The sequence below is a fragment of the Chenopodium album genome, chromosome 4 (genome assembly GCF_948465745.1).
Source record: "Chenopodium album chromosome 4, dcCheAlbu1.1, whole genome shotgun sequence".
In the NCBI taxonomy this organism is placed as follows: domain Eukaryota; kingdom Viridiplantae; phylum Streptophyta; class Magnoliopsida; order Caryophyllales; family Amaranthaceae; genus Chenopodium; species Chenopodium album.
In genome coordinates this window covers 8,977,078-8,989,538 of record NC_137837.1, presented here as the reverse complement: position 1 = coordinate 8,989,538, position 12,461 = coordinate 8,977,078, and the positions used below count along the sequence as shown (strand labels likewise).

The 12,461-nt window shown below is 37.0% G+C and overlaps 2 protein-coding genes across 2 annotated transcripts; one reads left to right on the top strand and one right to left on the bottom strand.

Moving 5' to 3' along the window:
- The first annotated feature begins 7,216 nt into the window (after positions 1-7,216).
- On the top strand, positions 7,217-7,714 carry LOC145627592 (E3 ubiquitin-protein ligase ATL9-like). Its single transcript, XM_081679958.1, has one exon. The coding sequence runs from the start codon at positions 7,217-7,219 to the stop codon at positions 7,712-7,714; it is 498 nt and encodes a 165-aa protein (XP_081536084.1).
- Positions 7,715-8,729: 1,015 nt separating this feature from the next.
- LOC145627591 (E3 ubiquitin-protein ligase ATL31-like) lies at positions 8,730-9,671 on the bottom strand. Its single transcript, XM_081679957.1, has one exon. It carries the CDS (start codon positions 9,669-9,671, stop codon positions 8,730-8,732), a length of 942 nt encoding a protein of 313 aa, XP_081536083.1.
- Positions 9,672-12,461: the final 2,790 nt, after the last annotated feature.

Genomic DNA, 12,461 nt, shown 5'->3' with positions numbered 1-12,461 from the left:
AGAGAACTTCAGAAACTAATGAGAATTTACATCTAAGAAGAGAAAATGAAGACAAAGAGGAGGAAATAGAGGTAGGAATTTAGCAAGGGTAAGCTAATACGAGTAATTTTGTTGTTATAATAATTAAAGGATAGTGAAACAAGATTACTTAGTCAAGAGAAAGCTAAGGTATGTACCATAATATCGATCGTGCCAACATAGAATATGAGTAATCCTGTCATTTTAGTATGGTCGGCCTTAAGTATAATTGAGAATTAGTAAATAATTTGTTCTTATAAAAAATAAATTGATATTATCAAGAATTGACTACATGAATATTACTAGTATATGTGTACATAAATATATAGAAATCAGAAAATATCATAATATATATGTAACTGTTGTATATGCTATATGATGCAACCAAGTAATTACCCATAAATTAATTAAACAATTTTTTAAAACATTGTTTAATTAAATTTCCAAAATTCCTCTTATTTTCCGAGTTTATGATAAAATGGTTTCATAGTGACATGACATAATCGTTATATATTTAAGAGAAATACTTATTATGCATAGAAGTATATATGTTATATATACTCAAATACTCAATACAAGCGATATTACATGTATTATATTGTTGATGTCTATTACGAAATACTTATATCATTTTTAAGGTTCAACAATATGGGCATCTACAGTTCTACAAAATTTTATAGGATAAGAACTATACTTGGTACAGCTAAGCAATATACTCTGAATTATCATATTGCCATTTTTATTTGTGTGTTTCCGACTTTCTGAGTGTGACTAGCCATATAATAACCAAATTGACATCTTCAATTTATCAATTCTTCAATCAAATAAAAATACAAGACCTATGCTTTTCACTCTCATGTCCTATATATCGTTGTAAGGAACCATTTTGAAATACTAAATAACTATGCACAATAGTAAGCAAAAAGTAGTCCTAATAGCGAATGCCTAACTTTAAGAAACTCCGTATGTAATGACTAGCAAGAGAGCAAGGAAAAACTCAAGTGGTTAAAGCTTTTCTCCCGGTTATAGGAGATTCTAGGATCGATTCTCACCTCCATCCTTGTGGCTCTCTAAACACCAAAAAACAAATGACTAACAAGGGTAAAATAGTAAAAAAAAAAAATCTATTATTGTCAGATATATTTAACTAGGGAAATTGATTTTGGCACACTCACATGTGAGAAGAACATATATTTAATAATATGCCAAAATCATTTTCCTTTAACTCATCGTTAGTTTGACTCATCCAATTTTTTTCGATATGAAAAAGCGATACAGAAAAGAGAAAAAAAAAAAAAAAAGGTCGGTGGTGTGAGTCTTACCTATTTTTGGATAGACTACATTCATGTGGAAAGAGAGATTAGTGTAGGAAAGTAATCCCTTGCTATTCTCATTCATTTGCAGAGTATAAATACAGTAGATTCTAAGTAAATGTTATCTAGGGAACAATGTACAAACTAGGGAAACTATACAATCATTAATGTGGCATCCTAGGGAATAATATATACATTGTATCTAATACACCCCCGTAGTCGCAGCGGGAGGTAATCGAACGCTGAGGCTATCACGAAAGTCTTTGAATAGAATCTGTGGCATCCCTTTGGTGAAAATATCAGCGACTTGATAGCGAGAGGGAATGTGAAGCACGCGAACTTGACCACGAGTTACCTTTTCACGAACGAAATGGATATCCATTTCAATGTGTTTAGTGCGTTGGTGTTGAATGGGATTGTCGGTGAGATATACCGCACTTATATTATCACAATAGACCACCGTAGCTTTCTTGATGGGGCAACGAAGCTCAAGTAGTAAGTTACGAAGCCAGCAAGATTCGGCAACAACGTTAGCTACCCACGGTATTCGGCTTCAGCACTTGATCGAGACAAAGTGGGTTGCCGTTTTGCCAACCAAGAAATTAAGTTGTCGCCTAGGAAGACGCAATAGCTCGAGGTGGAGCGTCTCGCATCCGGGAAACTACCCTAGTCAGCGTCGGTGTAGGACAGCAATCCCGAGAGAGAGGAGGGGTACAAGTGTAGGCTGAGTTTCAAAGTACCTTGCACGTACCTCAAAATGCGGCAAAGTGCCTGCATATGCTCCTTGTGTGGGTCGTGCATGAATAGGCAAACTTGTTGGACAACATATGAGAAATCAGGGCGGGTGAAAGTTAAATATTGTAATGAACCTTCCAAGCTTGGATATAGAGTCGGGTCCTCGGTTGGTGGACCGGAAGTGGCACTTAACTTTGCTTTGGTGTAGACAGGGGTGGATGATGGCTTGCAAGAAGACATGTTGGCGCGAGCTATGATGTCTTTAGCATAAGCTTGTTGAAATAAGAATATGTCGTTGTTATGGTGAGTGACCGAACTGCCAAGGAAGGAGCTAAGTTTGCCTAGGTCCTTCGTTGCAAACTCCGAATTTAATTTGGACATTATAGACTTGCAGAGAGTGTCGGAGGAGGCCGTGAGGATTATGTCATCAACATAGAGAAGGATGTAGACTATTTGTTGGCCATGACAATAGATGAAGAGAGAGTGGTCGGATTTGCTATGAATGAACCCAAGAGTTGACACAATTGTAGCAAATCGGTGGTACCATGCCCGTGGAGCTTGGTTGAGACCATAGAGAGCCTTCTTGAGGAGGCAAACATGACCCGATTTATTTTTATCACGAAAACCGGGTGGTTGATGCATGAAGACGGTCTCTTCAATATCACCATTCAAGAATGCATTTTTAACCTCCATTTGATGAATAGACCAAGATTTGGAGAGGGCGATGCTAAGGACGGTGCAAATGGTTGCCGGTTGGACCACCAGGCAAAAGGTTTCATCACAATCAACGCCAACCTGTTGGTTCCTGCCATTAACAACAAGTCGGGCTTTATGCCTCTCAAAAACACCGTTAGCATCTTTCTTGTGGCAATAAAGCCACATACAAGGAATAATATTGACATCAAGAGGATGAGGGACCAACTCCCACGTCTTATTTTTAATAAGAGCATTGTATTCCTCAAGCATAGCATTTTTCCAATTAGTGTCTCCTAGTGCTTTAATGGGGTTACGGGGAAGATGAGAAGTAATGGTAGAAGTATGGAGAATAAATAGTTGCTTGGGTTTAAAAATCCTGTGGGAGCTCCTAGTGGCCATTTGAGGAGATAGAGGTGGATTTATTTGGTGTGTGGGCTGATTTGTGAAGGTGGGTCATGGGTCTTCATTTTTGGCGGCAGTTTGTGGACTGGGAGGAGTGGGCTGGGCTTCAGTAGAAGGAGAAGAAGGGAAGCGTGTAGGAGAGGGGGTTGGAGTAGGAGAGGGGGCTGAAGTAGGAGAGTGGGCTTCAGGGGGGGCACGGATTGGGCCGTGGGAGCAGGTTGGCTCGTAGGAGTAGGCTGAGAGTATATATGTTGTAGAAGAGTTGGAGAAATACCATGGTCCAAGAAATCATAGGCCGTGGCAGTGGGGGTATGGATTTTTGAGAAAGGGAATTGAGACTCATCAAATAGGACATGACGAGAGACGAATATTTTGTTAGTGGACATGTCATAGCATTTGTATCCTCTATGATTAGGAGGGTACCCAAAAAATACACAAGGAGTGGAACGAGCTTGGAGTTTAGTTATGGATGTAGAGGGGAAAAGTGGGTAGCAAAGGCAACCAAAAACTCGAAGGTGTGAATATGAAGGATTTTTTTGGTAGAGAATTTGTGTATAGAGTTGAGACCAATGATTTTGGATGGGAGGATGTTGTGTAAGTATGTAGCCATTTGAAGAGCATGGCGCCAAAAAGAGGGAGGCATGGAGGAGTGAGCTAGAAGGGTGCGAATCATGTTGTTGATGGTGCGAATCATGTTGTTGATGGTGCGAATTTTTCTTTCGGCCTTACCATTTTGAGAGGAGGTGTGAGGACAAGAGAAGCGAAAGAGCGTACCATTTTGTTCACAAAAGAGTCGAAATGGCCCATTATCATATTCTTTTCCATTGTCACATTGAAAACATTTAACGTCTCTTTCAAATTGAGTTTTAGCATATGCATGAAATTGGAGAAAAAATGAGTGAACTTGAGAATTTTTGCATATAAGAAAAGTCCACAAAAAATTACTAAAATCATCCAAAAACAATACATAATAAAGATGTCCGGCCGAACTCAATTTAGGTGATGTCCAAAGGTCACTATTGACGATGTCAAATGGCATACAAGTACTAGAAAGAGAAGGAGAAAAAGGAAGTTTTACATGTTTTCCAAGAGGACAAGAAGCACAAATACTAGCATTAGAAATCCTATTACATTCCACAAAATTGTTCCCTTTTAGAGAACGCAAAACATTAATGTCGGGGTGTCCTAGTCTATCATGCCATTGATAAGAGGATAGGGAAGCAAAAGTTGAGGGAGATGGAGCTTGAGAGATGGCGGTGGTGAGGGGATAAAGGTCGCCGGAGCTATCACATCGCATAAGAGTTGTCCCCGTCGGAAGGTCTTTCACAGAAAAACCAAACAGGTCAAACTCAATAGAAACCCAATTATCACTAGTGAATTTTCGAACCGAAATCAGATTTTTTATTAATTTGTGTGCATGAAGAACATCATTAAGGGAAAAGGGAGTGTGGGGAGGTGGAAAGGAAGCACAACCGATACCACTAATTGGAATACCATGCCCATTACCAACAATAATATTTCGTTGATTGCTCAAATTAAAATTAGACGAGAGAGTACCTTGGTGAGATGTCATGTGTGATGTGGCACTAGTGTCCATGTTCCACCCATCATCCGAAGGTGTGAGAGAGAGAGAGAGAGTATGCATTGCGGCATCAATATCGGTAGGCGCATAATTCACTGTTGATGGTGCTTGGGCTGAGAAAGCTTGTTGCTGTGGATGTGGGCCGAGTATTCCTTGTTGGCGGGGCCCAGAGGAACGTGGCCATGAGGTGGGGTATGGGCAGGGGGAATAGCCCATTGCTGCTGCTGGGCCCAGGGCTGTGGATATTGCAACCATAGAGCCCAAGGACCGCATTGCTGTCATTGTTGTTGGTTGCGGTGGCCCTGTCGTGGCTGGTGACTGCCATCGTTGGACCCCCCACAGTGCTGGCCTTGGGTGTTGTGGCGGCCCTTGCCGCGGCTACCACTACCACGGTTATGTCCGCGGTTGTTGCGATTTTGGTAGCGAGGAGCATCGTGACTAGAGTGCGGTTCATCATGATAGAGCTCGGAGTCGAGTCCGACGGCGAGAAGGGCAGTGCCGGCAGCGATAGCTTCAGACGCGGCCTGGTTTGAGAGTCGAGATTCCTCAAGCACGAGCATTGATCTTGCCTTGTAGAAAAAGGGTAATGGGTCGGTTTGTTGGAGAACTGCATCGACACCATCAAAGGATTTAGGAAGACCTCGAATGAGGGTGAGAACGAGACGCTGGTTGTTCACCGGAGCATCAACATTGGCAAGTTGGTCAGCCAACATTTTCACTTGTTGACAGTAGGCGGAGACATCAGAAAAAATTTTCATCTCAACATTAGATAATTTCCCTACTAATTGTACAGCCCGTGTACTTTTGTTGTCTTGGAAAATATCTTGCAAGCGATCCCAAGCTTGCTTCGCCGTGGAGTTTGGCTCAAGAATGGTGGTGAGGAGGTCACGAGAGATAGTGCCGTAGATCCATTGAAGGACAATGGCATCTATGTGAGTCCAGAGAGCGACATCGATGGTGTCATCTTTCTCTTCCTGTGGGATTATGTGGTCAAGAACATCGTAAGCACGCGAGTGAACCTTAAACAGCTCTGCCCAAGAAGAGTATAAAGGTGTCTTGCTCATTCCAAAGTAATGGGAATAAGGCTTTTGATATTGTTGACAGCTAGAGCAAGGTGGAAAGCAGGGGTTTTTGGTGGGTCAGAGGACATGGCGGCTGAGGTGCGACTGAGGAGAGAAGGAAGGAGATGAGAAAAGGGAAAAGGACAGAGAGAAGACACAGGGGATTCGAATTTAGCCTGATACCATGTAGGAAAGTAATCCCTTGCTATTCTCATTCATTTGTAGAGTATAAATACAGTAGATTTTAGGTAAATGTTGTCTAGGGAACAATGTACAAACTAGGGAAACTATACAATCATTAATGTGGCATCCTAGGGAATAATATATACATTGTATCTAATAACTAGTGAGAAAACTGGTGCGCAACCCACTCTAATTGAATTGGAAGATTGTACGTAGGAACTTTTTTAAGCACCACTAAGAGTGCTATGTCCCAATGGTACCTCTCGATCTAAATTTTCCGATTTTTACCAAAATATCATGTTAAGCATTTAACAATTTAAATGCCTCAACGTGAGCCTTTAGGAATGCCTCCACAAATTGTACAATTGACCGCCCAACTCATAATGAAACTATTAATTTTTTTTTTTTTTTTTTTTTTTTTTTTTTTTAAGGTAATGAAACTATTATTTTGTTAACCTTTGCTTTTTATAAAAATGTCATACTTTCTCTGTTTTTTTAGCTAATACGTGTTTTTTGGACTTTCGGTAGTAATTACATAAGTTATTTTGACTCATTTTTGTGATTTAACATTAAGAAATACAATATATTCATGTGAAGTCTTGTTAAATTTGTATCAACTAAAATTAAACAAAAAAATATTTTGCAAATATATGTAACACAGGGGAGACAAAGAAATAACAAAAGTGACTTAAATGTGAATTAATGGACTATATAAATTATATATGTAACTTACCAGCAAAACTCATGTGAATAATTAAAGAACCAAAATTAAATGCCAATGAATGTATATTGAGTATTTAATTTGCTGTGTAAATGATGAATTAGTTTGATTTCATTAAAGAGAAATGATAATTGTTGCAACATTTAAACAATGGATGATGTGTAACGCGTTAGTATATAATCCTATAACGCGCTTACTTAAGGCTATTGCTTTTGTAACACTCCCAGGTTACTATATATGTTAGCCAATGTGTTATTAGAGAGAAGGATTCCAGCTAATATCAAGCATGATATTCATTTCAATGTTATTACTCGTATTTCCTTAATAATCACAATCTTATATACGGAGTATCAAACATAAATGACATGATGATCTCAACATTAATTTACAGAAAAGACTAGAACAATAATTAAAACATAATATAAAGTTTCCAAAAATTGAGGTTTTGAGAATACTAGAGAAAGCTAAGCACCAAAAAAAAAAAAAAAAAAAAAAAAAAAAAAAGATGGATGCATCATCAACTGTTGCGTTAGTCATGTTCATCAGTATGTACGTTATAGTGTGTGTCATCTCAATTGTATTAATTTACACCATCATGTGTCGTTGCTATTGGATTTTCAATCGGAATTCCAATATTTCTATGAGCCCCTCGATATCTCGAGGCCTCGAAAATTCGGTCATAGAGACCTTCCCAAAGTTTTCCTACGACGACATGGATATAGATACAGATATAGATATAAAAGTTAGGATGACGGGTGAGTGTGTGGTGTGCTTAGGGGTGTTTGAGAAGAATGAAATATTACGGTTGTTGCCTAAGTGTGGCCATGTGTTTCACGCGGATTGTATTGATACTTGGTTGCGGTTTCGTGGTACGTGTCCCTTCTGCCGGGCTAATTTAATGACCTCCGGCGATGGTCGTCCACAAGATATGCCTACTAGGGCTGAAGTTTCAATCAATATTCGCGAAAATCCGAGGTTGGGGATGATGACGGCACCGTTCTAGAATGTGAGTTATTTAATTGAATTGGTTAGGGTTTGAATATGAATGTGTGTGCTAAATTTTTAAAAAAATTTTGTAGTTAATATTCTTGATTGATCAAGACGGGTTTAGAAGATTGGGCATTGGAGCAATTTCAATTTCTACAAAGATTGATAAGGCGGTAGTGGTGGTCGTGGTGTAGAGGAAAATTTTAATTTCTCAATTGATTTTGTAAATTAAAGTTTAGCCAATTCCAACCGGAGCAATTTCAATTCTACAAAGGATAATTTTGTTATTTTTGTGGTAGACTAGTTTAAAAAGGCGGTGGTAATATGATGTCATGATGGTCGTGGTTTTGGAGGATATAGTTAATTACAAAATTTACCTTTTTTTTTTTAATTTATTGTGTATACTTATGTGTCACGTGTTTTAAGTTTAACTCCGCAATCAATGTAATGTTATGTTTGATAATTAATGTGTGGGTTAGGATCTAAAAAAAAATTAGATACTCCTACTTAAACTATACTAATTCACAAGCATCCTTAATTATTTCATTGGTTAGACAAATCACCAACCTCTCAACATCTATGCCTAACCAATCTATTTCCTCAATCCATATTATACCTCAAACCGTACCCCATCACCACCACCTATATTCCACCCTCACCCTCACCGCTTCCGCCTCCCCCGGTCCCCCCCCCCCTCTCCGGCCACCAATGTACCATGTCGATTGTCGAAAGAGATTGCAAAAACAGATTAATAGGACATAGGAGCATCAAATTAAAGCATAGGTACATTTGTAGACCACGAATGTTACATCATCCCATAATGCGCGCATACAATTCATATACAAGTACTAGCAGCCAATGGTTAATACAAACTAAATTTCATTCAAACTAGACAAAACAAACAAGATCAAAATGAAAAGAAAAATAAAAGCATGAAGAAGAATGTTAACTAGACCAAATCATAAAAAAAAAAATAAAAAATTCCTTTGTCATTGTTAGAGTATTTACAAGTTATGCACAACCTCAAAGTCTCAAACGGGCAATTGATTTGCTTCAATCGGAACAACACTAATAGAAGAACTTTCTTTGCTCGTAAAATGTTTTCTAAACGAAAAAACCTTAGCATTATTTCTTACAAACCTCTCAGATTTACTTCTACTACTTCCTTCAACAATAATCCCTTCTCTATAACCAGCCTTTGTGCTACTTTCTCCACTTTTAACCCACAAATTAATATTCCCTTCCAATTTATTACCATTCATCATAATTTGCTTCCATACCTCCCTAGGCAACCGTAACGTAAACCTATCCATATGTCCTGTCGATAACGACCTCGATAACGATATGTCCTTGACCACCCCTTGGTTGTTGTCATTATCGTTGCCACCATCTCCGACTTCTACAATCGTGTCGTCTTGTGACATATCATACTCCCACAAGTCGGCATTTGTGAGGTTGAACCGGCACACGGGGCAAGTGGCGTGATTTACTAGCCAATCATCAACACATTCGGCATGAAAAACATGGTCACATTTAGGTATCAAACGTAACACGTCTATATCGTTGTATTCCATTAGGCAAACTGCGCATTCTAGCGTGTTTTTCCCGATCATTTTCGACTTTACTGCCTCGTATTCAAACGTTGGGAAGCTCTTGACTACGGTTGGATCGAGTCCATACGAGACCTTAGCCGAATGCCTAAATGATCCTACGAAGTTTATAGGTGTCCAGCGACTCCAATTGCCAATATTGACTATATGGTCATCTATGCAACAACAAAGATATATGCAATAAAATGCTATAAACAAGATGATTGAGATCACAGCGACGATGATTATCTCCTTGGGTTGCCTAGATTCTTCGCGACTTTGTGAGTCTGGTTCGAGCTCAGGTGGACTAGAGTGAGCTTGAACACGTTGACTTAGGATGAGCATGAGGATGTAGAAGATGAAAATGATGAAGGTTTTTTTCATGGTTGATAGTCAACGGCATTATATTTGAGGGGAATTGCATAAATAGGAGAAAGGAAACATTTGGATGAAAGCATCTATGTAATAGCTCTTATGATCAGAGAATAAAGTGGGAAATTTAGGTATAAGAGACGATTATTGTAGATTGATTTTAAAACTTAAGTTTGGGTGATAAAAAAGATCCGTAGTACGAACTACGAAGTATATGTTCTTTTTTAATTATTATTTTATTTTATAATTATAGATAAGGAGAAGGGCTCATTAGGCCACAGGAACGAGTTACATAAGTAACCACGATCCAAGTTAGGAGGTTAGGCTCTATGGAAGTTTTACCTTGAAAATATATACATCAAATCCTTTTCCTTACTTTTGAAAAATCAACATCCTAGTTGCTTTTAGAAATAGCAAAATATTTTGGCATGAATATTATACTCCGTATATCATTAGCATATTGGCTGAAATGAGAGGGGTTCCATTATTAAACACATACTTAGTAATATTTTTTAAGTATATAAAGAGAGAATATAAGGATGAGGACAAGGATGGACAATGAAATAAAAGAGCTGGCTGCCCACCCACAGGCCACAACGCAACAACCAAAAGATACAATACAAATAAAGTCAAAGTGGAGCACAACCTTATTATAAGGTCACATCACTAAAATAACAAAGAGGGGGCAAAATCAGTTGTTGGAACAACACCAACTATAGGTAGGGTGCGTTAATTAGCAACACCAACTATAAATTTTAACTGCAGTGGCGAATTTAGGATTTTCGAACTTATGATTCACCATCAATAATTGATCACTTGTTTCAATCCAAAAATTATATTAAAAAAAAAAAAATTATATTTCACTAAAATGATTTCAATCCAAAAATAGGATATAAAAATACATACTATAAAACTATTACATTAAACTAACTTTATGATTTTTTACTTAAAAACAAGAATTAATAATAAAAAAAAAAAGTTAGATAACTTAAGAGACCCGTTATTAAATACAACAGGTCTCTTTAATGAAATATGAGAGTAGCGCAACAAATTATTCAAATTCAATGGCTGACAAAAAGAGACCTGTTATCTAGAAGCATCAAAGAGACCGCCTATCTGATATTGTAATAGGCGGTCTCTTAGTTTTTTTTTTTTTTTTTTTTTTGTTGGTGATGGTGAGTCAGTGTGCACCTTAATAGATCCGCCCAAGACTTTAAGTGAAGCAATGATGAACAAAAATTAGTGATCAAAATTTCCATTGGACTTATAAAGTCAGTCTTTTTTTTTTTTAATTAATTTTGTACCCCTATTTAAATTGTAAGAGATATATTCAAGGAGCCAATTGTAGAAACATTAAGTAAATATTACCAATAATTCCAATGTCTGACATGTGATTTATAATACAATTCCGAATTGAGCTCAATTTATAAAAGATATGTAATGCTTAGATGTAAATCTAAGGGATACATTTATCACTATTCATTATCCATAAATTAAAATAAAGATAGAAGATTAAAAAAAAAAAATAGATAATTTTGTACTCTTATCTAGTAAAATTGGCTTATTACGCTAGAAATTTTCACGAATGCAAGTAGGGCTGTTTATCGGTCCAAGACCGAACCGGCCGAAAATTAAAATTTTAAGAACCGAATACCGGACAGATTAAGCTAGGACTAAACCTGAACCGGATCAAAAGTATCGGTCCAACACCCAAACCGGACCGCTTTGGACTGATTTAAGAATTTTAAAAAAAAAAATTCTAGTTTTTTAATAATTTTATGGATAACTCGAAAAAAGTAAAGGAGAATCTACACTTTAGGGTTCGTTTGACATCACTGTGGTTTTCTGTTTTTAGGTTTTTTGTTTTTTAAAACTGTACAATATATGTCACATAATGAGTAAAAAATTATTCAAACTTATTAAAATCATGATAATTTTGAAAACTGACAACAGAAAAGTGAAAACACCTTTTTCTTGTTTCCTTTTTTGGTTTTTAGTTTTCCAAAAAACAGGAAACTGAAAACAAAAAACGATGCCAAACAAGCCTGGAGGGAATAATTCAAGCGTTAATCCCCTTGCTTGAACCCCACTGTGATCATACACTAAAGTACGGTGGCGTCCAAAAGGGAAGAAGATAGAGCAAAAGAGTCGCCAACAAGTTTTAGGAACTTGTAAACCGTTCACAGGGTGAAGGTTACACCCTTTAACGATCAAGAGATCGTCAACTCCATAAGGTCTAGAACCAATAAGGATTCGGGGATGAAGGTACAAATCCAACCTAAAAGAGATTGAACCTGCCCTAATAATAGGTCTCTACTTTATTCTGATCGTATTCATGTGCGCTTTTTAATTAACATGCAATCAATAGGATTAACCTAAACCTGTTTATCTATGTTGGTTGAATATAATGCCCAAATAAACTATTATCGGGGATCACTTGAATTATAATCAAATTAACCCTAAACAAGATTATTACCTTATTAAGCGTGATTACAAGTACAAATTCCCTTTAAACATGCATAAAAGGTGTGAACAAGCAATAAAAAAATAATATCAAGCAACATAAAAATCAAAATAACAATTATGATCATCAAAAATAAAATCGTCATAATAACAATCATAATAATAATCATGATAATAAAAATCATAATCATAATAATAATAAATTAAAACAATCATAAACCATATTAATCATAATCATGATAATAATAAAATAATCATCAAAATAATAATATTCATAATCATCATAAATTATAATCATTATAATCATAATCATGTTCATGTTAATATTAAAGCATAATA

Bases quoted from the DNA above. Each gene is read 5' to 3' on its own strand.
- LOC145627592 (XM_081679958.1), top strand. From the start codon at position 7,217: ATGGATGCATCATCAACTGTTGCGTTAGTCATGTTCATCAGTATGTAC.
- LOC145627591 (XM_081679957.1), bottom strand. From the start codon at position 9,671: ATGAAAAAAACCTTCATCATTTTCATCTTCTACATCCTCATGCTCATC.